The 27,280-nt window shown below is 46.6% G+C and overlaps 1 protein-coding gene across 1 annotated transcript in view; it reads left to right on the top strand.

Moving 5' to 3' along the window:
* The window catches only part of CDKL2 (cyclin dependent kinase like 2), a 477,181-nt gene that overhangs the window by 396,252 nt on the left and 53,649 nt on the right, over positions 1–27,280 (top strand). Inside the window, exons 8-10 of the mRNA XM_085635210.1 lie at positions 608–737; positions 3,656–3,939; positions 5,308–5,395. Coding sequence (XP_085491336.1) covers positions 608–737; positions 3,656–3,939; positions 5,308–5,395 — 502 coding nt within the window. The remainder of the gene's footprint in view (positions 1–607; positions 738–3,655; positions 3,940–5,307; positions 5,396–27,280) is intronic.

Below are 27,280 nucleotides of genomic sequence, written 5' to 3'. Positions count from 1 at the left end.
TGTCTTTAATCTATCATCAATAAGGGGTTGTTTGAACTGGTGCAAGGTGCCCACTATAACTATTGGGCAGCATATACCAGGCCACCTCTCACACAATGGATGCAGAATATTAGTTTTGCCATTGTCCTGTCCTCAATCCACACCCATCACCCTCCGAGTTAGCCTACCACTACCTGGAGATGTAGAAAGATAACGCAAAATGATGGGGCTTCCCTGCAGAATGTGATTAGGGGCCATGGAGTCTTCCATATCTCCCAAATCTTCATTTGCCATGGCCAGAATGGGGGAGCACCTCAAGGATTGCCTTTCCCTTAGCTCCAGGGGCTGCAGGGGTCAGCAGCAGACACCAGCAGAGCTGGCTGTTATTCAAATTTTGAAGGATGCCTGCTTACCCTAGGCTAGCTTTAGGCAATGCTATTGTTTTTGTCTTTTGTTGATCCTCAATAAAAAAGATTGAAACTTAACTTGCCCGTATTAGACCAAAATTAATCTAGGGCACCACAGCACTTAAATATAACTTACACAATTATGTAGCAATTCCGTTAACCTGTACTGGTTACATGGGTACACTGCTAATGCAAAGCTGTTTTTGTTTGTGTTAAAATAGGTTTCCACAGGAACTCAGTGTCAAAATTCAGAGAGATGCCAGAGACAATCATTTTCCGCCAAAAAAATCAAAATTCCACAAAAAAGATAAAGAGGAGTATCTGGAAGAAAGGCAAATGATGGTAGCCCAGGTAAGTAATTTGTACACCGGACTAAAAGAAGTCTTAATGCAGAATAAAAATAAATGTTTGTCTGTTTTATCACAATTGGATCCCATTGGCACATGACATGCTGCTGTTCTCCAGTCACTTGATCATTGCTTGCTTTCTTTTACCATACCAACTTAACATAAAACACAGTGCCAAAGTCCCAGTTCATACATCATCCAGTGCAACAATCACATCAGTTGTGTTTCTCCGTCTACTTGTGCTGGGTTTAGAGGTGGTAAGGAATTCATAACTTTTCAAGGTGGTATTGCTTCTCCCTTAAGGTCTTGCCACCCGCTAAAATGCATACAGAGCTATATACAGAGTAAGGGATTGGTTGTTGATACAGCTGGGTGTGAAAGCGTGTCATGTAAAGACTGCCTTGTGTATGGTGCCCTGCTCTGAACCACGCAGTAGTGTCAGCACAGAGTGGAACCCCCCCCAGCAGCTCTTGTTGAGAGCACAAGAAGAGACATGATGCCTATGGGTAATCTTTCCCACCTCCCTTTCACAATTGGAGCTTGATTTTTGGGGAAAAACATCATGGGAGGGGCCCAAAGTTATTCTTAGGAGCCTTCTACAAAGATGGAATATTGTGAGATTGCTGACTTCCAAGGCAGTCTAATGTTGATTCCATCTCGTTCCTTTTTCTTCCACCACACTACACTTCCGGTTAGGTTCTTTTTCATCGCTACTTTCTCCATTTGCCACTATTTTGCCATCTTCTCCATTTGCCACTATTTTGCCATCTTTTACTTCCTTTCTCTTTCAGCCTTTCAACTCTTCCTCTGGCCAAACTCTGACCATGAAAAATATGCCCCGATCCCCAAAGATGAGTGTCAGTGATACCCTCCTGCAACCAGTGGCAGAAATGAAGTACTAGTGAGCTTCAGTGGCATTGTCCTCTTCCATGAGCTGCCCCGGTGTAATTGGGCTTCACACCGTAACATGATTCTTGTCTATTAGGAACATTTTAGTTTGTTTTTTATAATCTTCCTCAAGTATTCTGTGAAGAAAGGGTCTTTGGCGATCTTTAGTAAACATTAGATCAAAATCCTAAAGCCCTGTCCTAAAATGCACAAAGGATGAAGGTATCACCAGCGAAGTAAGCATTTTGTTATGAACTCGAATATGACCAGAACAGGTCCCTTGGATATAAAGGGCCTCATTTGCAAGGGTGCGTCACTTTTTTTGACGCACCGGCGGCGGATTGTGCCTGCCCATATTTAGAAGGCCATGCAAAGTCACCCTGCATGGCTTTTTATTGCCTTATAAATATGGGCCCCTTTCATGCATTACTCTGCAACATCCATGGGACCTGATTCATTCCAAGAATTACAAATTGTTGTAAACCTGGGAACACCTCAGAATCCTACCCCTCCCCAGAGGAGGCGTAGGAGTGGTGCAACGAGGAGAAATACTTTTAATTATCCTTTTTTTTCCTCTTCTTTGCATGCTGCATTCTGCATCACACATAGAAAGAGGAAAATGCCATCAATTATTATTTTGTGCAGGAAGGTGTCCCTTCCTTCACACAAACAATTATCCTTGTACTGCATGCACCCTTGTAACATGATGCATGGGTGCCTGCGCTGGCACATGGCAGCCAATTATGTGCAAGCGCAGGGCAAAGCACATGGGTTGCATTGTTGTTAATACCATACATTCCTGTGCTTTTAAAATGACGCAGCTCAGCGAAGGAAAATGGCATGCGGAGCCTGCCAGTTTTTTGTAAATGAGGTCCCAAGTCATTATCCTTCACAACATGCACCCGTACTTTCTGTGGTTTCCTAATTAACAAGACAGATAACTAGTCCAATAAATAATATTGCAAATTGTTCTTGCTTAGAGTAAGTTACAAGCAGAGTAGTTGTCAAAGAAAGAGTGCCCTCTATATGAATGAAGCCACTGTTCTACAAGAGTAGTTTTTGTTCAATTCTTTGGGAGGGCTATTGTTTCCAACGGGGAACAACCTTTACAACGCAACTTTTACAACGCACTACCATTACAACGAAACTGTTACAACGCGAGTGCATTGACAACGCAGGACATTACAACGCAAGTCTTTACATCGACTTGCACTAGATGGCGTGCTAACATTAAAAATAGTGTAGTTTACTATCCCAACACCTTCCCTACTGTTACGTGGACTGGAGTTGGAATAGTAAATTACACTTTTTTAATGTTAGCACGCCATCTAGTGCAAGTCGATGTAAAGACTTGCGTTGTAATGTCCTGCGTTGTCAATGCACTCGCGTTGTTAAACTTTTGTTGTAACAGCATGCGTTGTAACAGCATGCGTTGTAACGTCATACATCCGTTTCCAACATAGCTACACAGTCCGTTTAGCACAGCATACTCTCTATAATTTGATCACCTGTGTAGCTTATTATTATGAAGTAACACTTTCACTTACCTCCCTGTTAGGACAGTCTACATTTATGCTGTATGAACAAGATACAGCTATTCTTTCAGCAACAGGGTTTCCTCTATAATATCTCCGAATCCCATCCCTTCTAAAAAGGTGTAAAGTATGCTACAAAAAGTTGAACACATCAAAAGATTTTAAAACTCAATAAAATGTACACTAATATAAAATATTCTGAAAAGCAACAATCAAAAATAGCAAACTGGTTTATTTTCTCATGATTCCTCTCCTCATTATCTAGGTATTTAGCATGCTCAAGTTGAATTTGGGAGAAACCGAACTTCAAATTGCCTGGTTTATGTGGAAATGTGTAGATCTAAGAAAAACTGGTCCTCATCATGTCTGATCCTTTGTCTGTTTGGGAGGGGCAAGATGGTGAGATCGAATTTATCTTCTGCTAATCAAGTTATGGTACTACACCTGTGCATAATGTCCTTTGTAGGTTCTGCAAACAAATGCTCTTATTTCTATTTAGGATTTCAACAGTGAGCCAAAAATCAAAGAAGCAAAGCCATTTAAAGTTAAACTTCTAAAAAATGACTCTGAGAGAACAGGAACTTGTGATCGATCGTCCAATTTCAACAGCTTCTTTGACAGTGGGGCATCCCCAACCAAGGTAGTCCCGCAGGCCACGCTGAAGGAGTCCAGCAGTAGTTTGGATTACCCCAAGAACCCCGCCATGCAGATCCCGCCCATTGCCCACAACCTGTCCGCCATCGCCTCCAGCATGAACGCAACGTCTGGGATCCACAGCTTCAGGTAGGGAACCGGACTCGAGAAGGCCTCTGCTGTCATCTACTTGTCTTTGTGTGAAGGCTGTCAGCGGAAACTCAGCATTAGCGATGTTGTTACACTCAGGGCAATTGTAATGAGAGGACCAGGTGAAACAGGATCAGGGAGACGAGGTATTGGTAACCTGTGTCAGGGAGTCTCGTGATAAGCGCACCTTGTGACACCTATACCCTGCCGACAAAGAGCTGCACGTTGCAACGATTGACTTGTAACACATGACCTTTTTATAATGTAAACGCAGTAGTACAGTTTCACTAAATGTCTTGTTTAGCTGACACACGATGATATTATTATTCATGTCCAAGCATAGGTTATGCATTCAAATACTCTAGAGGCTCTCAATAGTTCAGGGATAGAGAGATCGCATAGAAGTCAGAATGAGGTCACACAGACAAATATACGCATCGTGGCAGCCATAGCAGTCTAGGATTCTTGCACATACTATCCCAACCTTTGGAAGAGTAGCATATCATTATAGACAGCTAGGGCCTCTTTGGTTTGCAGTCTCTCAGCTGATGATTTTCATTTATTTTTCAAATCAATTACAACTATCACAAATATACCTGGATTTGACAAAAGGGGATACAATTATTCTAAACCTCATGGTACTGAAGAAATATTTTTTTTAAAAACACTTGTTACCAGTCTCTCAGCTGTTGATTTTTACTTCTCTATGAAATTGAAGTGACAACATAAAAATGTTTCTTGAATATTATTAGAACTACCACACATCTACTTGAACTTGACTAAATGGAATACAATCTTGCTAAACCTAATCGATACAGAGAAATTGAGGAAAATAAACACATTTAATGTGGAAATTAAATAGAAAATCGATAGCCATCTTTTGCGTACTTGTGCTATGTGGTGATATTTTTTTATCATACTCATATGTTTATTAGTGCTGAGTAAATACTCCAATGAAGAAGTGCTGAAAGAATTCTAAAAACTTCCACTCAGGCCTTGCTATCGTCTTTTGACCCAAGAGTCTGCTTGCCGCGCAGAGGACTCACCAGTCTTGGAAAATGTATAGCTTCATCAGATCTATGAGAAAGCGTGATCTACTCAGACCATGATAAAAGTTAACTTTAGATTCACTGGGGGAAATCAGTCTTCAGAAAATTCGTTTTGAGAGTAGAAAAAAAATCCATTTACAAGAAACATAGATGTGATTTAAATCCATCCTGATTCTTAAACTTTCAGGCATCCAGTAATAAGAAACTCTACTCTTCTTGCTTTCAGAACTGCCGCACGTTAATTTTGTTACAGAAGTGAATATCTAAGTCAAACACACAGGTTTTGCATGTTTCTAACTGATATGTTTTTCTTTTCAAGGCCTGAGGAAAAACCTAAAAAGTATGTTAGCCCTTTCAAAAAACACGGGCAGCTTTCTCCTGCAAGCCATTATAATTTAAACATGTCGGTAAGTAATTCTTGTTATTTGGCCTCATCGTTGTTTGTCAAAATACAAAATTAAAAACAAAGAAATTTAAATATTGGCACACATTGAAAGCAAAAAAACATAATTTTTCCTGTCATTATTTTCTGGGATTCTCCCTTTTCCCCTTTCTTTCTGCTTTGCTCTATTCGTCCTTTAAACTGCCCTCCCTTTTCATTCCCACCCCTTGTCTGTTCCATTTTTATTAATTTGCTTTGCTTTGTTTTTCTCTTGATCTTTTCTATTTTTATATAGGTTTGGTATTTTGAATATTGTCTGTAGCATTTATTAATGCCAAATCATCTTGGACATAAAACACAGAGCCTCTATGCATTTGAATGTAATTGGTCTTTCTGCCTGATTTTATAAATAAGCTCTTTCAACGTGATTCAATGGCTCCTTATTAGTTGGCCATGTACAATGATGTATTGCATGGGACTCTTAAAGCGTAGAGTGGTAGGAAAACATAAGACTAAAAAATCAAATATAGCAAGTTTGCTACAAACCACAAGGCATTAGGCACTAGGAAACCCTTTTCAGAAAAGGAAAATAAAAATAAGTGAAGGCCTTAACACCGTAAACACCAGCAGTTACTGCATGCAAAGTGCAGTCGGCAACACGGGGTTCCGAATGTCCCCATATATACCAACTGCCAAGTTGCTGGCCCAGAGTTTTCATTTCATAAATCTTTGCATTTTGGGAGTTCTAGTTTGTGCTTGCTTCATTTGACCCAATTGAACTGCCACGTTTAATAACAATTTTTTTTAACTGAACCACAGGAATTAATGCAAGTTATTTAATGTATATGTTTGTAAATCGATCTGAAAAGCCTAAATGTGGTATATTCTAGTCCCAACGAGAGGTAAGTACTGATGTGTAGTGTCATATATGTAGCCAAAGAGGAATGGACATACAGAGCTCATTGTATTGAGATCAATAGGTGATGATTCCAAAGAGGGCAGGGATTGGGTGGTCCTGAAGTCCCCCATCATCCAGTAAGAAAGAGTGCCTACTCTTAAGGAGGGCGTCAAAGATTGAGCGGGCACATATGCTACACTCTTTTCTTCTCTTCTAATGTGATTGTATAAAGTTTTATATATTAGCATGTTATTTTCATATAATAATTTATTGTCATCGCCTCAAAGCTATCTATAATAGCATTTGAGACTCAATTAAGCAAATAAGCAAATATTTTCTCAGCAAATGGGTTAAATACTTACGGGCTAATTTATGAAAACTGTCGCATTGCTGCGATAGAACAGAGATGCAACAGTTTTCACTTCACCCTCCTTGCGACACGATGGATGTGCCATGTTTAACCCCTTCGCTGCCAGGCCTTTTCCCCCTCCTGTGGCAAGCCTTTTTTTGGCTATTTGGGGTAGTGCGTGATGAGGCCCCTGTAACTTTTTGACCACATAAGGTATCCACGCCAAATTTGCGTCCTTTTCTTCCAACATCATGGGGATTCTAAAGGTACTCAGGGTTTGTGGATTCCCCTGGAGGGGTCACAGAAATGGGCCAAAATACAGCAACATTTCTTTTTCTGAAAAATGGGAAAAATGGGCTGCAAATGAAAGCATCTGGGTTTTTCCCTGCAAATGTTTTCAAAAAAGGGTTTGTGGGGTTGAAATCACCATTTTCCCAGCTTTTAGGGGGTACCAGACTTTTGTCAGAAACCTAACATTTTTTACACAGTTTTGGCATTTTTCTGGGACATAGCCTATTTTTGCTATTTTTTGTGCTTTCGACCTCCTTCCAGTTAATGGTAGAAATGGGTACAAAAGCAATAATTGATCCTGGAAAGCTATACATTTTAGAGAAGTAGACACAATTCTGAATTCATCAAGGGGTCATTTGTGTAGATCCATCAAGGTTTCTTTGTAGAAACTAACAGTTAAATATAGGATAAATTGAAAATTAGTTGAAAAAAACAGCCTTTTGTGTCAACGTTTTCACCTGTAACTTCTTCTAATTATGACAGCTCTTTGAAAGCAATATACCATTACATCCGCTGGACATTACTGGTTGTGGGGATATATAGGACTTGTAGGTTCACCAAGAACCCGACGAACCCAGAGCCAAAAACTGAGCAGCAACTTGCAATGGTTTTTTATTATGTACCGGGTATATAGTAATTATTCTGTAAAAATGTGTACATGGAAAAATCGGTATGAAAGACACCTATGTATTTCTGAAATGGGAAAAAAATATAGAGTTTAGAAACAGTAGATATTTGCACATTTCCGAATTTGGGAATACTCATACTAGAATGAGAATTATCAGTCATTTTTTAGAATGACTTCTTTTTTACACAATGTCTTTCATTTGGAAGGCAGAAATGCATCAAAAGTCAATAGGTAATAACAGTTCCTTTACTAACCTGAATTACCCTAAGTCTCCCGATAAAAATGGTACCTCACTTGTGTGGTTAGGCATAGTGTCCACGACAGGAAATGGCTCAAAAACCAACGTGAACACACCACATTTTCACAATGAAAATGTACCCTTTTTTTGCGAAGTGTCTAGCTGTAGTTTTTGAACACTAGCTCTGCCGACACCTAGTGAAATGTTGCAAACCTATACATTTTTGAAAACTAGACACCCAGGGGAATCCAGGATGGGGTGACTTGACTGCCTCCCACCAGGTTCTGTTACCCAAAATCCCTTGCAAACCTAAATATTGGCAAAAAACCCACATTTTCCCCACATTTCTGTGGTGGAAAGTTCTGGAACCTGTGTGGATCTACACATTTCCACCCACCCCTCGTTCCCCAAAGTCTTATGAAAAAAATTGGTACCTCACTTGAGGGGGTCGGCCAAGTGCCCGTGACAGGAAACGGCGCAAAACGCAAAGTGGTCACACCTCAATTTCACAGTGAAAAAGGACCCTTTTTTGGCAAAGTGCCTAGCTCTAGTTTTTGAACCCTAGCTCGGGGGGCACATTGGGAAACCTAGCAAACCTATACATTTTTGAAAACTAGACACCCAGGGAAATCCAGGATTGGGTGACTTGACTGCCTCCCACCAGGGTCTGTTATGCAGAATCCCTTGCAAACCTAAAACATTGTCAAAAAACCATATTTTCTCCACATTTCTGTGGTGGAAAGTTCCGGAATCTGCGTGGATCCACAAATTTCCACCCACCCCGCGTCCCCCAAAGTCTTACGAGAAAAACGGTACCTCACTTGTGCGGGTCAGCCTAGTGATTGCGACAGGAAACGGCGCAAAATGCAAAGTGGTCACACCTCAATATCGCAGTGAAAAATGACCCTTTTTTGGCAAAGTGCCTAGCTCTAGTTTTTGAACCCTAGCTCTGCGGGCACCTTGGGAAACCTAGCAAACCTATACATTTTTTAAAACTAGACACCCAGGGGAATCCAGGATGGGGTGACTTGACTGCCTCCCACCAGGGTCTGTTACCCAGAATCCCTTGCAAACCTAAAACATTGTCAAAAAAAACACTGTTTCCCCACATTTCTGTGGTGGAAAGTTCCGGAATCTGCGTGGATCCACAAATTTCCACCCACCCCGCGTTCCCCAACGTCTTACGAGAAAAACAGTACCTCACTTGTGTAGGTCAGCCTAGTGCCCCCGGCAGGAAACGGTGCAAAACGCAACGTGGTCACACCTCAATATCGCAGTGAAAAATGACCCTTTTTTGGCAAAGTGCCTAGCTCTAGTTTTTTAACCTTAGCTCGGGGGGCACCTTGGGAAACCTAGCAAACCTATACATTTTTGAAAACTAGACACCCAGGGGAATCCAGGATGGGGTGACTTGACTGCCTCCCACCAGGGTCTGTTACCCAGAATCCCTTGCAAACCTAAATATTTGTAAAAAAAAACATATTTTCTACACATTTCTGTGGTGGAAAGTTACGGAATCTGCGTGGATCCACAAATTTCCACCCACCCCGCGTCCCCCAAAGTCTTACGAGAAAAACGGTACCTCACTTGTGCGGGTCGGCCTAGTGCTTGCGACAGGAAACGGCGCAAAACGCAACGTGATCACACCTCAATATCGCAGTTAAAAATGACCCTTTTTTGGCAAAGTGCCTAGCTGTAGTTTTTGAACCCTAGCTCTGCGGCACCTCGGGAAACCTAGCAAACCTATAAATTTTTTAAAACTAAATACACAGGGGAATCCAGGATGGGGTGACTTGACTGCCTCCCACCAGGGTCTGTTACCCAGAATCCCTTGCAAACCTAAAAAATTGTCCAAAAAACCACATTTTCCCCACATTTCTGTGGTGGAAAGTTCCGGAATCTGTGTGTATCCAGAAATTTCCACCCACCCCGCGTTCCCCAAAGTCTTATGAGAAAAATGGTACCTTACTTGTGCGGGTCGGCCTAGTGCCCGCGACAGGAAACGGTGCAAAACGCAACATGGTCACACCTCAATATCGCAGTAAAAAATGACCCTTTTTTGGCAAAGTGCCTAGCTCTAGTTTTTTAACCCTAGCTCGGGGGGCACCTTGGGAAACCTAGCAAACCTATACATTTTTGAAAACTAGACACCCAGGGGAATCCAGGATGGGGTGACTTGACTGCCTCCCACCAGGGTCTGTTTCCCAGAATCCCTTGCAAACCTAAAAAATTGTCAAAAAAAACACATTTTCCCCATATTTCTGTGGTGGATAGTTCCGGAATCTGCATGGATCCACAAATTTCCACCCACCCCGCGTTCCCCAAAGTCTTACGAGAAAAACAGTACCTCACTTGTGTGGGTCGGCCTAGTGCCCGCGACAGGAAACAGCGCAAAACGCAACGTGGTCACACCTCAATTTCGCAGTGAAAAATGACCCTTTTTCGGCAAAGTGCCTAACTCTAGTTTTTTAACCCTAGCTCTGCGGGCACCTTGGGAAACCTAGCAAACCTATACATTTCTGAAAACTAGACATCCGGGGGCTTCCAGGGAGGTATGGCTTGCGTGGATCCCCCAACGTTTCCTGCAAACCTCAATTTTAGCTGAAAAAATCACATTTTTCACACATTTTTGTGTGGGAAAGTTGTGGCATCACTGGGCTCACTCAAATTTCCCACCACCCAGCGTTCCCCCGAGTCTCCCGGTAAAAATGGTGCCTCACTTGTGTGGTAGGCCCAAGTACCCGCGCCAGGCAAGGGCCCAAAACGTAGTGAGGCGACATCAAAATTGCCTATCTCAAAACCATCTGGTTTTGCAAGGGGGGTCACTTGGGTTTTTGGCCTGGTGCTCGCCGGCCATCTAGGGAAACCTACCAAACCCATACATTTCTGAAACCTAGACACCTGGGGGCTTCCAGGGAGGTATGGCTTGCGTGGATCCCCTAACGTTTCCTTGCCCAGAATCCCCTGCAAACCTCAATTTTAGCTGAAAAAAACAAATTTTTCACACATTTTTGTGTGGGAAAGTTGTGGCATCACCGGGCTCACTCAAATTTCCCACCACCCAGCGTTCCCCCGGGTCTCCCGGTAAAAATGGTGCCTCACTTGTGTGTGAGGCCCAAGTACCCGCGACAGGCAAGGGCCCAAAACGTAGTGAGGCAACATCAAAATTGCCTATCTCAAAACCACCTGGTTTTGCAAGGGGGGTCACTTGGGTTTTTGGCCCGGTGCTTGGCGGCCATCTAGGGAAACCTACCAAACCCATACATTTCTGAAAACTAGACATGTGGGGGCTTCCATGGAGGTATGGCTTGCGTGGATCCCCAACGTTTCCTTACCCAGAATCCCCTGCAAACCTAAATTTTAGCTGAAAAAATCACTTTTTGCACACATTTTTGTGTGGGAAAGTTGTGGCATCACCGGGCTCACTCAAATTTCTCACCACCCAGCATTCCCCCGGGTCACCCGGTAAAAATGGTGCCTCACTTGTGTGGGAGGCCCAAGTACCTGCGTCAGGCAAGGGCCCAAAACGTAGTGATGCGACATCAACATTGCCTATCAAAAAAAAATGTTGGGCCCTTGCCTGTCGCGGGTACTTGGGCCTCGGCACAATATTGCCTCGGCACAATATTGCAAGGAAAATGTGACAGACATTTTGAGGTTCGCAGGACGTTGTGGATAAAATAACTTTTTGGAATTCACAAGAGAGACATCACCATGAACTCCCATGGGTTTACAACAATATCTACAGTTGATGGGTTATTCTTACATGGAACATACACCTTGGCAGAGAAACTAAAAAGACAAAGATTCCTTCACAGACTTATATTCCTCAAACACACACACATACTGGTTGGATTTGGCACGAGGGCGAGTGATGGTTCAGTATATTAAATTTTATTAATGAGATTTCACAAAAATGAAATGCACTGTCAATAATTAAATGGACAAAAAACTGAACCAATGACTCCCAGCTCGTGAGCTGTAAAGCCACGGCAAGGCACCAACTGCTTTACAGGCCATTCACACACCTTTCATAGGTGATACACACAAGACCATTCACACCACCAGGCACAAAACCAACACATCACAACATTCACAAAAAGGGACAAGGTACACCCTGCTTCAGGAAGACAAAAAAGACAAATATTACGGCACAGCCATCTAATCCTAAAGCACACACACATACTGGTTGGATTTGGCATGAGGGTGAGTAATGGTTCAGTATATACAATTGTATTAGCAAGTGATTTCACATAAATGAAATGCACTATTAATAATTGAAAGGACGAGAAACTGAACCATTGACTCACAGCTCGTGAGCTGTAAAGCCACGACAGGCACCAACCTCTTTACAGGCCATTCATACACCTTTCATACGTGTGACAAATCGAAAACATTCACGCCGCCAGCCGTGGGCCAATCACATTACAACACTCACACCAGCAGACAGCGCCATTCAAGGGCCCATCACTTCCACACGCCCACATTCCTGACACAGCAACTACACAAACTGATGGATTGCGTGGAGTAGCGCTCAGCTAGCAGTGGGTGTAGTGACCAGCACCAAGTCACTACTCACACACCGCCAGCCGAGCGCCAGTCCACACACACCGCCAGCCAAGCGCCAGTCAATGCACACCTCCAGCCAAGCGCCACTCCAGGCACACCGCCAGCCAAGCTCCACTCCACGCACACCACCAGCCAAGCTCCAGTCCACGCACACAGCCAGCCAAGCACCAGGACACACACACCGCCAGCCAAGCACCAGTCCACACACACCTCCAGCCAAGCACCAACCTACACACACCACCATCACATTTAGGTTTTTATATACAAAAAAACACAAACAAATTGCAAATAGATACAATTCTTCTAACACAAAATCGGAAACTAAATACATTGCACTAATGCCAACCTTGAAACAGAATAATTTTTTTAAACAATACAGACCAGGCAGGTCACTCTACCACTCATGGAAGCTCCCAACATTTCTTTTGCATGTGGTATGCTCTAAAACAAGCAGGCATACACAGCCAAGGGTTAGAAAGACACCCGGCACAGAAATAACGAGACTCCTTCAGCTTATCTCTTCGCCAACAGACTCTACATCTCCTAGTGGGAAAATCTTTTGAAGGTGTGGGAGGGATGTAATCAGGAAAGTGGCGATCTTTCAATCGAGCCACATCCTCCACCACTCCAAATCTAGGAACACTTGCCTGTTCCACAACAATAAGGCTAGCTATCACAGAGTGCTGAAACTGAAGCAATGTCAACTTTGACGCAGGAGAACACTCCTTGAACACAATAAAAGCATTGAAATTTGCTAATTCGAAGAAATGGATGGCCAACTTCTTCTACCAAACATAAGTCTTCCGAATAGCAGAGTAAGGTTCCATCCTCTGATCTACTCTGTCAACACCACCCATGTGCTTATTGTAGTCTAGAATGCACACAGGTTTGTGCACTTCAGCAACCTGACCCCAAACAGCCACAGGTGAAGTACTCTCATCATGGATGATAGTCAGCATGTACACATCCCTCCTGTCCACAAATTTTACAGCTAGTAGTTCCATCACTACGCAAGGAACTGCACTGCCCCCTCTGATGTTTTTTGCAAACAAGCTCTTTCGGATAACCTTCACGGTGAGAGCGGATTGTGCCACATGCAAAAGTGTCCACTTTATACAATTCCTTAAATAATTGCACAGCAGTGTAGAAGTTATCAAGGTACAATTGGTGGCCTCTAATAAACAGTCTTCTAGCAAGATCCCACACAATTTTCTCTGAAACTCCAAAAGTGGACGGACAACCTGGGGGGGTCAATAGTAGAATCTCTACCAGTGTACACACGGAAATTAAAAACATATCCTGTCCTACTCTCAGACAACATATACAGCTTAATTCCATAGCGTGCTCTCTTGCTAGGGATGTACTGCCTAAAAACCAAACGGCCCTTGAACAAGACCAAAGACTCATCAATAGATATTTCTTTCCCTGGAGTATAGATCTCAGAAAATCGATCTACAAAGTGATCAAGAACGGGCCGAATCTTAAAAAGACGGTCACAGTCAGGGTGATCTCGTGGCAACGCCATAGAATTATCAACAAAATGCAGCATACGTAGCAAAAGTAAATACCGATTACGAGTCATAACTGCAGGAAATATGGCAGTTGCCAACAAGGGGCTAGTAGACCAATATGAAGCCACGGTTGGCTTCCTTACCACACCCATCAATAAAGTCAAACCCAAAACCTTCTTAATCTCTTCCAGATATGTGGGAGACCACCGTGTAGCTCTAGACTGGGGCCTAAGTTTGTCACTGTTGTCCCTCAAAAACTGTTCAGCATACAAATTCGTCTGCTCAACAATCTCACCCAAAAATACATCATCCATAAACAACTGAAAAAACTGTATAGGCAAAAAGTGTTCACAATCCACTCTACACCCTGCATCACCGCTAAAGGCAGGCAACAGCGGCTGCACCATGTTTGGATCAACCCAAAGTCCAGCACTTCCAGTAGGAAGCCTAGCAGCCTCAGACTGCAATCCAGATGCCTCTTGCACCATCAGCACAGCAGTTTCCTCCTCTAAGACAGGCACTTCATCCGCACTGAGAGTTGCTTCATCCACACCAAGAGTACCTTCATCTGCACTGAGAGTACCTTCATCATCCGATGATTCCAGGTGGAGAGAAAACTCACTGCCAGAATCTTCGCCTCCCTCCTCTCCCTCAGACACACTGTCAGTCTCATAATCATGCTCAGAGGAAGATTCCAGAAGCATACCAACCACCTGTTGAGCAGTCATTTTACGGCTAGCCATAATGCTTATTAATAAAGGTAACTTGTCAAACAAGTCAACAACAACAAACACTTAGTAAAATAAGTAATAAACTAAAAGCACCTTTATCAAAAACACATATATACTCCAAAACAATACCACTCACTTGCCAGAGGCAGCTAAACTACTCACCACCACCTACTCTGCACAGACACAGTATGGATCATCAATATCCCACTAAAAAAGAAAGAGAAAATAAATTACACATAAGACTATGCAAAACACATCGCAAAGAATTTCATGCTCAAACCACTAACTAAATATGCTGCCATTATGACATCATCATCATCATCATCAAAATCTTTATTTCGGCCACAAAGGCCATAAAAGTTCAAATGCACTATAACAACATACAATTCATCATTATACAATAAATACATTCAAACAGCATAATAAAATCAGAATTTGCACATAAGATACAATAAAGGAATGTGAAACACATTTAGACTTGTTGCTTAATTACAGAAAATTCTGCGTTTGATCCACATACCATTTAAAAAACGGGAGACTGCAAAAACAATCGGAGGGTGGGTATCATTTTTCAGTACTCTTAAAGCATTTTCACAGTCTCTAAATCCCAAATTTTTACAAATGGGTTTTACCCAACGATTACGTAACTGATGGTACACTGGACAAAAGAAAAAAACATGTTTTTAATTTTCCGTTCGAAAACCACAGGCAGGGCAATCAGTATTTTTATTTGGCTCCCATTTGGTGGTAAAAGACCTAAGCGGTAGACTGCCTATTCTCAGCTGGAAGTACAACTTCCTAGCAACAGCAGGAAAAATCAGATCAAGAAATTCCTCCCTCCTATAGTCAACTTTAATTTCGAGAAACTGGGCAGTCAATCTACCAACACCAGAATTCACATGAAGGCTCATAAGATTATAGTGCCTATACTGGTCTACCAGATTTGCCCTTGAAATTGCCAAACATGAAACCTCCGGGGAACCCCATAATTCTGGGAGACCAATCTTGTCACATGTATCCCTAATATGGGTTAACCAGGGGATTTTCTTATTTTTAATTTGGGACCAAACCCCCTTAAATTCTTCCCGAAAAGAACCCAGCTCCGGAGAGGACCAGAGTCTCTTCCAATATATCACTGGTCGTAACGCCACCTCCTCATCCACAGGTACCAACCCTAAATCAAGCCTGATGGGAACCAACGGGGTGCTTAGGGGCAGGCCCAACAGATTTCTCATAAAGGAGTGTTCAATCCTGGTTAGGCTTGGAGGCTCAAAATATCCCCATAATTCTGCTCCATAAATGGACGCTACTCTAGCTTGTGTCTTATAAATTTCTACAACTGGCGCAACAGGCTTAAAGACCGAACCTCTAAAAAGCTTAGACATTCCTCCTACAATTTGGGTCAGTTTTAGTGCTGAATTTGCAACTTGAACCTCCCACCCGAGATGTTCTTGGAGAGTGATCCCAAGGTATCCAAACGTCTTAACTCGCTCAAGCGGAATACCGTTCAAAACTGGATTCGGGCGTTTATGCTTGGGAGGATTAAGGATCATAAACTTCGTTTTAGCTAAGTTGATCTCCAGACCTCTTTCCGCACAAAAGTCCACAAAGCCGTCTAAAATACGCTGAATGCCGGTAGATGTTCGGGACAACAACAAGGTGTCGTCGGCGAACATCAATGCCGGTACCCTACCAGTGGCGAGTCTTGCGGCATCAGTGTCCTTAATGCCTTCAAGATGGTTAATAAGCCCATTAATATACAGACAGAACAGGGTAGGCGCCAACACACATCCCTGGCGAACTCCTCTGTTCACTTGGAAACGTGCAGACAGTTATCCATATTTCCCACATCTAACCTGGGCAAAGTTTTCCATATGGAGCCTTCTCAGAACATCCAGAAGATATGGAGGGATGTTAAGTTCCTGTAGAACTCTCCACAGATTTTCTCGTGGCACCAGGTCAAATGCTGACCTAAGGTCAACGAAGATGAGGTAGAGGCTGCCACCCTCCGCACTCACAGTTTTCCAATAGAGGACATGGAGTCGAAATAACGGATCGATAGTTGAAGTGCCCTTTCTAAAACCCGGCTGCAGGATACTCAGTATATCAATATCCTCCTCCCAAGTCTGAATTCTATCCAGAATTATACGTCCAAGCAACTTCTGGGTAATATCGATCAGACTAATTGGCCTATAATTCGAGGGTTGTAGTGGACATCCTTTTTTATAGATAGGCACAATCTCTGCTCCACGCCAGGTCTCTGGCGGTTCCGCGCCTAGTAGTATAGAGTTAAACAAGACACAGAGATAGGGAGCCCATACTTTAGGTTCTGACCGATAAAGATCGCCTGGGATCCTATCTAGGCCTGGCGCTTTATTGGGTAAAAGTTTATGAATGGCAGTTTCCACCTCCATTATCGTAATTACCGGAACATCCTCTGCACGGTACTCAAAAAGGGGATATTGAGCAATTGAAGCTGCTTGGTTGGAGCCTATACATGAGTACAATTCCCAAAATGATCTTCCCAGGCAGCTGGGGCTATGTTAGAAAGTGTTATCGTCTCGTTTTCTTTCCTACCATTGCTAACAATGGCCCAAAAGGATTTAAAATCCTTGTACTGCAGGGCTAATCTTAACTCCTCCCACTTATCATCCTCCCAAGTCTTTCTTGCCCTTTCAATCTTCTGTCTGTACTGTGCTCGGAGTGTTTTGATCCTTTCTTTATCCTTGACCTTGATTACTTGGATCAGTTCACTTTTCAACTTCCGACACTCAGCATTATACCAAGGATTGGTTTTGACCAACTTATCCTTAGAACTCCCAACTGGAAAAAACACCTCCAATAGTTTAGAGGCCAACTGGCTGTGAATTTCGACCGGCCTTGTACCCCACCCGGAGATTGTACAATTCAGCCCTTCACCGACCATTTCACTTAGGTAGGGCATAACATGACTATATATCTCTGCCATCTTGTTCATACAGGCCAATATACGTGGCCATTTAACTCTGCGTCTGTTATTGTGCAGAATAAGAGCTTGTGGTTCCACATTGGGCTCAGTTTCATAGCTGGTCAAACGCCAGCTTCCTGGTTTTAGGGTTGTTAGAAATGGGATTTCTGGTTGGCTAGGGATTGCGCCAAAGCCAGGCAGAAACCACCACTCTAGTCAGGGCTGGGGAGTTACACGCCAAAGATAACCCCTGCTCACCCCCTTGGTAGCTTGACACGAGCAGTCAGGCTTATCCCGGAGGCAATGTGTAAAGCGTTTGCGTGCGCACCCAGCAACAACACCCAAGGCCCACCACAAAAGAAACTCCACACAAGGTATTATATAAAAATAGCCTTTGTATTACCAAAACACATTAGATAAAAACACACACTTTACAATGTGCCAACAGGCACGGGCAGAGTTTACAAGGGATTATATGTACAGGGGACAGGGCCACATGGACCACTTCAGGAATTAGCACTTTGTAGAAATTAGCATTTAGAACATAGGAATAATACTTTAGAACATAGCACATACAATCACTGTAGCACTAAATAACACATGTAGCACACGACCAGTAACTACTGGTAACAGGTAAGTACCACCTACACAACCCTAACCACCTTTAGAAAAATATTGCACAGGGAACCATGAACACATCAGCACAACCTATACTAGGAAAAACCCTCCCCTACGCATAGGTACAGCTAGCAATCAGCATAGCATAAAGGCATTGCGCAGACGCAAAAGTACAGGTGTAAGCATCAACAGGTACCCTAAGTGAGGGCACAACACAGCAAAACTGTCCCCAGGCCAACTGGCCTCTCAGGGGTGCAGAAATACCCAATATCCAGCAATGTCAGGGCGCGTCTGCGCAGGCTGCGCAAGCCCGGGCGCACAAGGCACAACCTAAACGTTGCAGCTGCCCACTAAGTGCTGGGCAGCTGGGAAAGTGAGCTTGGGCACCACGGTGCCTTCAAAACGAATATGGCATAAGTTGAAGCCTCTCTGGGCTCACAACCAACAATGCGCGCCTTGTTGGAGCCTCACTGGGCTCTATACAAATATGGCTGGCCCCGTTGGAGCCTCAGGGGCTCGTGAAACAATGCCCGCAACCGTTGGAGTCCCACTCGGGGGACTCGTGAGCCTCGCAGGCTCTAACCAACAATGTGCCCCTTCGTTGGAGCCTCTACTCAGGGCTCTGGAACATCAAAGGATATGGCCCCCAGGGGTGGAGTCTCGCTTCGGGCAACTCGCGACTACTCTACTGCCCGCATTGGAGCCTCACAGGCTTGAGAAGTACTGCCCCCGTTGGAGTCCCCCGGGACTCTAACAGAATGCCCCCTCACGTTGGAGCCTCGCAGGCTCTTAGCCGATAATGCCCCAGACGTCGGAGCTGCCGCCCCGGTCAGCAGCAGGGGAAGCGCTAATTGCCATGGGGGAGGGACCCAGCACTTACCGGCAGTTCCGCGCAGGCCTCTCTTCACCCGGGCCCCCTCCTGGGACCCGGGACTTGAATGCGGAGCCTACCGGCTCAAAACTCGATGGCAGCACGTCCCAGTGCGGGTTGGGCTCCCGCCTGGGTGGAGGACGCGGCGCATCCCTTCCGGGCCTCGGCCCCGCCCACACGAACGCTGCCGGGATCTCCTTCCGGGTCGTCGCGGGTAGCGCGGCGGCCCAGGGTTCCCGGCGGCCGTGGAAACGACGGGGTGGGCACCCGATAATTAAATAAAGGAAACGGCCAGGTCCCTGGTGGGGTGGGAACCCGCTAGGGATATCAATTCCCCCAGACAGTGGGGTAGGCACCCGTGACTGCACAAGTATGCGGGGTGGGCTCCCGCCTTTCGAATACACTCAGATCGGCAAAGGTGCGGGGTGGGCACCCGCGACGGCACAAAGCGGGGGAATCCCTACGTCGGGGTTCCCCTGCAAGGATCGCAGCCCAGCGCTGCTGGCCACAAATGGAGGTGCTCCTTAGTCCAGGCTGCAGCGCTTCTGCCCTGGGAACCACAAATAAAGCGCTCCTAGCGCTATAAGTGAAATAAAAGTGCTTCCAGGCGCTTTAGGGGAGAAATAAAGCGCTCCCAGCGCTTAGGGGAGGATATATAAGTCCAGCAAAGTTCAGGAAGGTAGGCAGGGGGCAAGGCTGGGCCAGGGGCCAGCTCACTGGGCCCTCCAGACAGGAAGGCAGTCCTAAGTGGCGGTTCCTCCTGGCCTCCAGCAGCAGCAGCCCCCTCCTGTCAGGATCAAAAAGCAGAACAAATTGTAAGGGGACACAGCCCCTTCTTATACTGTAAAACCCTTTGTTCTTGGTTCAGGGTGAGGGGGAAAAACCAGTCGCAGCTGGTTCGGGAGCACCCTTGATGTGCTCAGCCCCTCACTCTATTCACTGGCAGGGCTAGGGTCATCAGTCGCACCACAGGGGGCGGAGCCAGCATTGTGTAGGGAAAGCCCTGCCCTATTCAGGTCCAAGGTGCACACCTCCCCAGCCATCAGCATGCTAATCCCACACTCACCACTGGGGCAGACCCACTCAGACTCCTGGAGCCAGGCTCACCAGCCAGCTCCAGCCAATCACACGCCAGACACATTTTACCTTAATATGCCAACTCCTAGAAGTGGCACTTCCACACATGACATAATCACGCATTATACATCATTGCGAAGCATTCGATCACACGAGTCCGCACATACCAAACTCGAGCCTGCACACCCCACGCATCAGGAACTACCCGGTACACATACATTCCCCATGCATTCCTATGGGAGGGCAGGCTTATCTCACCACATGCACTCAGAGTGCGCATGCACTTTACTCTGGGACACAGGGAAAGTGCGCAGAAACCAAAAATCACTACCACCAGGTCACCAGTAAAAGCACAAAGGTTAGGGGTGAACCTGCCAGAAGGGCCAAGTTCAACACAACCCCCTTCCAGCCAAAACGCAGGGCAGACCAATCACCACCGTGATGGACTTCCCTGCTTGGGGCGATAGAACACGGACGCGAGCCCGCAACTGCAGGGACACCCTCCTGTTCTACGCCACGGTGAACCCATGGGATTCCTTCTAAAACCACTGTCTGGACCAACTGGGCTACCCCACTGGCACTCCCAAGCTGTCCGCGGCCAAGACCAGGCCCTAGGCCACCCAGGTGCCACCGGTCCTTGCCTAATCACAGAGTGGGGGGTAGTAACCCCTGGCACATAGCGGCCATTCTCCACTCTTCCTGTCTACAAGACAGGACTAGACTGCCACTGGTTCTCCAGCCTAGGGTCTACAACCTCAGGCGGACCAGGAGTCTCAGGGAAGGCTCTCCTCCCCCTACCTCTTCTCCTAGGGTTCCTCCTCCTCTGGCGAGGGGTACACCTAGAAAGCCATTCTAACCCAGGGTTTAACCCCTCAGGTTGCACCGGGGTCAGAGGTGGGCTCTCCCACCCTCTGCACCCCCTTGCAGAGCCCTGCTCCCTACCAACTGGGGCGGTACCTCTGGAAGAAGAACCGGTCAGGACACTGGTTACAGTCGTCCTACCCTTCAGGTCAGGCTGACCCTGAACCTGGCCTTCAAACCTCCGGCCTAGAACCTTTGGTGGAATAATCGCCTGGCACTCCAGGACTTCTGGGGATCTACACTCCATCCCCCTGAGGCTAACAAACGACACATAAGTCGGGTGACTGTCTGTCTGGCGCTGATCTCCCGTCCCCTGTCCACCTGACAGTGCGCAGAGATCCCCCAGAACAGAAGTGGTGTCACCATGGTCACTACATGGGATCCTAGCCCAACTGGGTAGTCCCTGACCCACTGGCTCTCCCACTGGGGAACTCATCCCCCAATCACTCCTCACGCTGGACTCCTGTACCCTCCCTACCGGAGCTGTACTGCCAGACTCTAGAACCACAGGAGCCCTGTTTATAGGCACTCCAGGTCCTCTACTCACTAGGAGATCTTCCTCAAATGGATTAACAGGACAGCCTAGGTCCCCAACTTGGTGTTCCCTCATGAAACCATCCAAGTCCTGAGGCAGGGTTTCGTGTGTCTGGGGACCCTCGGTCACCCTCTCACTCCTGCTCCACTGAGCCAGGCAGTAAGCCCCTACACCCTCCTCGCTATCCTGGGACCTAGCTGGTCTACACTGAGCCTCTTCCACCACGCTGGGCTGGAAGATACCTGAGCCACTACTTTTGGAGTCACTCCCTAATGACTCTAGAGAACCTCTAGCACTTTCCCAGCGCTCTGCTTCATCCCCAAGCTCAAATAGCTAAGACAATCCACACCCCAACAGGTGTTGGCGCAACCCCGGCACACAACAACTGAGCAGGTGTTCTTTGAGAACCAGATTACACAGTTTATCAAAATCAGATTCTGCGGAAACTCCTATCCAATCAAACAGTGCATTCTCACATTCATCCACAAACTCCTCCCAAGACTGGTGAGACAGTTTCCTACTGCCCCTGAATTTCAACCTTAACTCCTCCTCCTGGGAAACAGGTACCAGACTGGGGGAACTGGGACTGGGATTTCCTACACTGAAATCTATATGGCTGCCACCACTGGACTCAACCCTCCCTGGGGAGCCCAGAAAGCTAAGACTGCGCGCAGGGGATAGTCTACCCTCCAGAGCTATTTTGCCTCTGGTGGAGGCCCTCTTAGCCTCCTCTACCCTCTCCTGTGCCAAGACCCACTCAGTCTCTCGCTGTTGCTTCTTGGCCTCCAGCTGCGCCATAGCCTGGGCATGCTCTAACCTGAGCTTTTCTAACGTCAGCTGGTGCTCCCTTTCTTTCCTCCTATCTTCCCATTCCTCTGGGGACAGGGAAAGGGATGAGGCGCTGCCTCCTACGCTGGACCCAGCAAGGGACTCCCTACCTATGGGGTCTTCACTCTCTACTGGCGTCCAGGTACTGTCATCTTCTTCCTCCTCTTCTGAATCTTCAGGGCTCCCCACAGACCCACCACCCTCCAGGTGTGAGGCCCAGGCCCTTTCCGTACTGCGCTCAAGATCCCAATGACCCTTTTGCCATGGGAACAGGTGGTCCCTAAGTTCGTACAGAGTGTCTGACTCTCTCACCCCTATACCTCTCTCTCTACAGGACCTTTCCAACTCCTGCCTACTGTGCCAAGCTAGATCACCGAGATCAAAAGCAGGCTCCATTCTGGCGGACGTTATGGCGAAAGGATTACACAGGGAACCTAGGGGTCTGTGCTTAACAGGAGCACACAATTCACAAAAAGGGTTCAGCAAGCTCTCTATCCCAGAGAACTCACACTCACTTGCCTAGTGCCACGCACCATTCATCCACACACAACCCTCCCCTCGGACTGGTAAGGCAGTTTCTACCACCCCTGATTCCTCAACCTGACCACAAGTGACACAGGTACCGGCTCTGGGCGGGGAACAAATGTACTGGACACTATTATGCTGCCACCATTGGATCCCACCCTTACTGGTGAATCCAGAAACACATTTCCACAGAAATGACAAAAACAAACTTAGCACAATAATCCCTATACCATGTGACTATCTAAATGCAGAGTTTTGTGGTGCAGCCAGTTGCTGCTGCGGTACAGCGCAAACGCAAGTCCAAATCCCACCGCTGATCACCAATGTTAGAAATGGGATTTCTGGTTGGCTAGGGATTGCGCCAAAGCCAGGCAGAAACCACCACTCTAGTCAGGGCTGGGGAGTTACACGCCAAAGATAACCCCTGCTCACCCCCTTGGTAGCTTGGCACGAGCAGTCAGGCTTATCCCGGAGTCAATGTGTAAAGCGTTTTCGCGCGCACCCAGCAACAACACCCAAGGCCCACCACAAAAGAAACTCCACACAAGGTATTATATAAAAATAGCCTTTGTATTACCAAAACACATTAGATAAAAACACACACTTTACAATGTGCCAACAGGCACGGACAGAGTTTACAAGGGATTATATGTACAGGGGACAGGGCCACATGGACCACTGTCAGGAATTAGCACTTTGTAGAAATTAGCATTTAGAACATAGGAATAATACTTTAGAACATAGCACATACAATCACTGTAGCACTAAATAACACATGCAGCACATGACCAGTAACTACTGGTAACAGGTAAGTACCACCTACGCAACCCTAACCACCTTTAGGAAAATATTGCGCAGGGAACCATGAACACATCAGCACAACCTATACTAGGAAAAACCCTCCCCTACGCATAGGTACAGCTAGCAATCAGCATAGCATAAAGGCATTGCGCAGGCGCAAAAGTACAGGTGTAAGCATCAACAGGTACCCTAAGTGAGGGCACAACACAGCAAAACTGTCCCCAGGCCAACTAGCCTCTCAGGGGTGCAGAAATACCCAATATCCAGCAATGTCAGGGCACGTCTGCGCAGGCTGCACAAGCCCGGGCGCACAAGGCACAACCTAAACGTTGCAGCTGCCCACTAAGTGCTGGGCAGCTGGAGAAGTGAGCTTGGGCACCACGGTGCCTTCAAAACGAATATGGCATAAGTTGAAGCCTCTCTGGGCTCACAACCAACAATGCGCGCCTCGTTGGAGCCTCACTGGGCTCTATACAAATATGGCTGGCTCCGTTGGAGCCTCAGGGGCTCGTGAAACAATGCCCCCACCGTTGGAGTCCCACTCGGGGGACTCGTGAGCCTCGCAGGCTCTAACCAACAATGTGCCCCTTCGTTGGAACCTCTACTCAGGGCTCTGGAACATCAAAGGATACGGCCCCCAGGGGTGGAGTCTCGCTTCGGGGAACTCGCGACTACTCTACTGCCCGCGTTGGAGCCTCACAGGCTCGAGAAGTACTGCCCCCGTTGGAGTCCCCCGGGACTCTAACAGAATGCCCCCTCACGTTGGAGCCTCGCAGGCTCTTAGCCGATAATGCCCCAGACATCGGAGCTGCCGCCCCGGTCAGCAGCAGGGGAAGCGCTAATTGCCATGGTGGAGGGACCCAGCACTCACCGGCAGTTCCGCGCAGGCCTCTCTTCACCCGGGCCCCCTCCTGGGATCCGAGACTTGAATGCGGAGCCTACCGGCTCAAAACTCGAAGGCAGCACGTCCCACTGCGGGGTGGGCTCCCGCTTGGGTGGAGGACGCGGCACTTCCCTTCCGGGCCTCGGCCCCGCCCACACGAAGGCTGCCGGGATCTCCTTCCGGGTTGTCGCGGGCAGCGTGGCGGCCCAGGGTTCCCGGCGGCCGCAGAAACGACGGGGTGGGCACCCGATAATTAAATAAAGGAAACGGCCAGGTCCCTGGCGGGGTGGGCACCCGCTAGGGATACCAATTCCCCCAGACAGCGGGGTAGGCACCCGCGACTGCACAAGTATGCGGGGTGGGCTCCCGCCTTTCGAATACACTCAGATCGGCAAAGGTGCGGGGTGGGCACCCGCGACGGCACAAAGCGGGGGAATCCCTACGTCGGGGTTCCCCTGCAAGGATCGCAGTCCAGCGCTGCTGGCCACAAATGGAGGTGCTCCTTAGTCCAGGCTGCAGCGCTTCTGCCCTGGGAACCACAAATAAAGCGCTCCTAGCGCTATAAGTGAAATAAAAGTGCTTCCAGGCGCTTTAGGGGAGAAATAAAGCGCTCCCAGCGCTTAGGGGAGGATATATAAGTCCAGCAAAGTTCAGGAAGGTAGGCAGAGGGCAAGGCTGGGCCAGGGGCCAGCTCACTGGGCCCTCCAGACAGGAAGGCAGTCCTAAGTGGCGGTTCCTCTTGGCCTCCAGCAGCAGCAGCCCCCTCCTGTCAGGATCAAAAAGCAGAACAAATTGTAAGGGGACACAGCCCCTTCTTATACTGTAAAACCCTTTGTTCTTGGTTCAGGGTGAGGGGGAAAAACCAGTCGCAGCTGGTTGGGGAGCACCCTTGATGTGCTCAGCCCCTCACTCTATTCACTGGCAGGGCTAGGGTCATCAGTCGCACCACAGGGGGCGGAGCCAGCATTGTGTAGGGAAAGCCCTGCCCTATTCAGGTCCAAGGTGCACTCCTCCCCAGCCATCAGCATGCTAATCCCACACTCACCACTGGGGCAGACCCACTCAGACTCCTGGAGCCAGGCTCACCAGCCAGCTCCAGCCAATCACACGCCAGACACATTTTACCTTAATATGCCAACTCCTAGAAGTGGCACTTCCACACATGACATAATCACGCATTATACATCATTGCGAAGCATTCGATCACACGAGTCCGCACACCCCACGCATCAGGAACTACCCGGTACACATACATTCCCCATGCATTCCTATGGGAGGGCAGGCTTATCTCACCACATGCACTCAGAGTGCGCACGCACTTTACTCTGGGACACAGGGAAAGTGCGCAGAAACCAAAAATCACTACCACCAGGTCACCAGTAAAAGCACAAAGTTCAGGGGTGAACCTGACAGAAGGGCCAAGTCCAACAAGGGTCATGACCAGGGCATTGTGATCACTATCATCACGATCAACAATCCTAAAATCAAAAACCTTGTCCCAGGATCTTGTTTCGATCATGATATAATCTATGATGGAAGTTTGCCCCACTCTGTTGAAAGTGACATGACCTGGTCTATCAGAATTGAATCTACCATTGCATGACCTCAAGGACAAAGAAAGAGTGAGAGCAGTAATCTGCAAGGCCAATGGAGTCCAAGCTTTAGCCAGAGGAATCATAGGCTCAGGGATATTCCAATGTGTATTTTCCACAATCGGATCATCTAAGTCCAGCATACTATGACATCACTTACAAAAAAATTCATTTAAACATTACAATATTACTCATTTGGAGTAAGTACAAAAAAAAAAAATTCTTACCAAAAAACTGCAACTACACAAAACTGCAGAACAACCACTGTCGAAATCGGAAACAGGAATCAAAAGCTTTAGACTAGAATAAAAAGGAGAAAAAAACATTAATGTCACATGTGCATATAATGCTCTAGACCATCACGTACTGCGCAAAATTTATTGCTTGAACCTCCCACTTTCAAGAAGGAAAGATCGATGGCCCAATCCTTTACAGGCAACGCGGCGAGAAACTGGAACTCAGCCTCAGCTCCGGACCACCCCCTCTTCCCAGTCCTTCAAAACTGACCTCAAAGTTCTCCTCCTGCAAAGACACTTCCAAACTTAATTCACGCCCTCTCTATTGTCTGAAGGAAGTCTTTACATTATAGGAAATTCTGTTCTCCATGCCTATAGAAGTGCCTTCCCAGTGTGTTCCTGTGTTTTGAGTGTCTGCCATTTATTGCACTTTTATACCTCTACTTATACTTTGTACTCTTTTGTAACTTGCACACATGTCACCTTTCCTCTTGTAACGTATTGTTTGCTACCTCTTGCATTTTGTTTGCTTTTGATACATGCACAATTACCACCATTGCCTCATGTAACGTAACGTTTGCTCCTGTTTTCTGAGTGTCTGCCATTTATTGCAGTATTTTACCTCTACTTGTATTTTGTACTCTTTTGTAACATGCACACATCACTTTTTCCTCTTGTAACGTATCGTCTGCTACCTCTTTGATTTTGTTTGCACTTTAAAATATTTAAAAAATAATGTGGCCATAAGGGGAGCGACCCTTGCCTAAGGGTCCGCTCCCACAAACAACCCGCAAACCTAAAAACCCCCCCAAAAAAACCTGGTGCTAGTGGCCATTTCTGCTGCACGATCGAACAAGTTACATGCAGATACATGACATGGTCCAAGGCTACACAGTTGAATACACCGGTGACTGGCAGTAC

The sequence above is a fragment of the Triturus cristatus genome, chromosome 2_1, assembly GCF_964204655.1.
Source record: "Triturus cristatus chromosome 2_1, aTriCri1.1, whole genome shotgun sequence".
In the NCBI taxonomy this organism is placed as follows: domain Eukaryota; kingdom Metazoa; phylum Chordata; class Amphibia; order Caudata; family Salamandridae; genus Triturus; species Triturus cristatus.
Note: the sequence above shows the minus strand (reverse complement) of the source record. Positions and strands in the feature narration are given on the sequence as shown.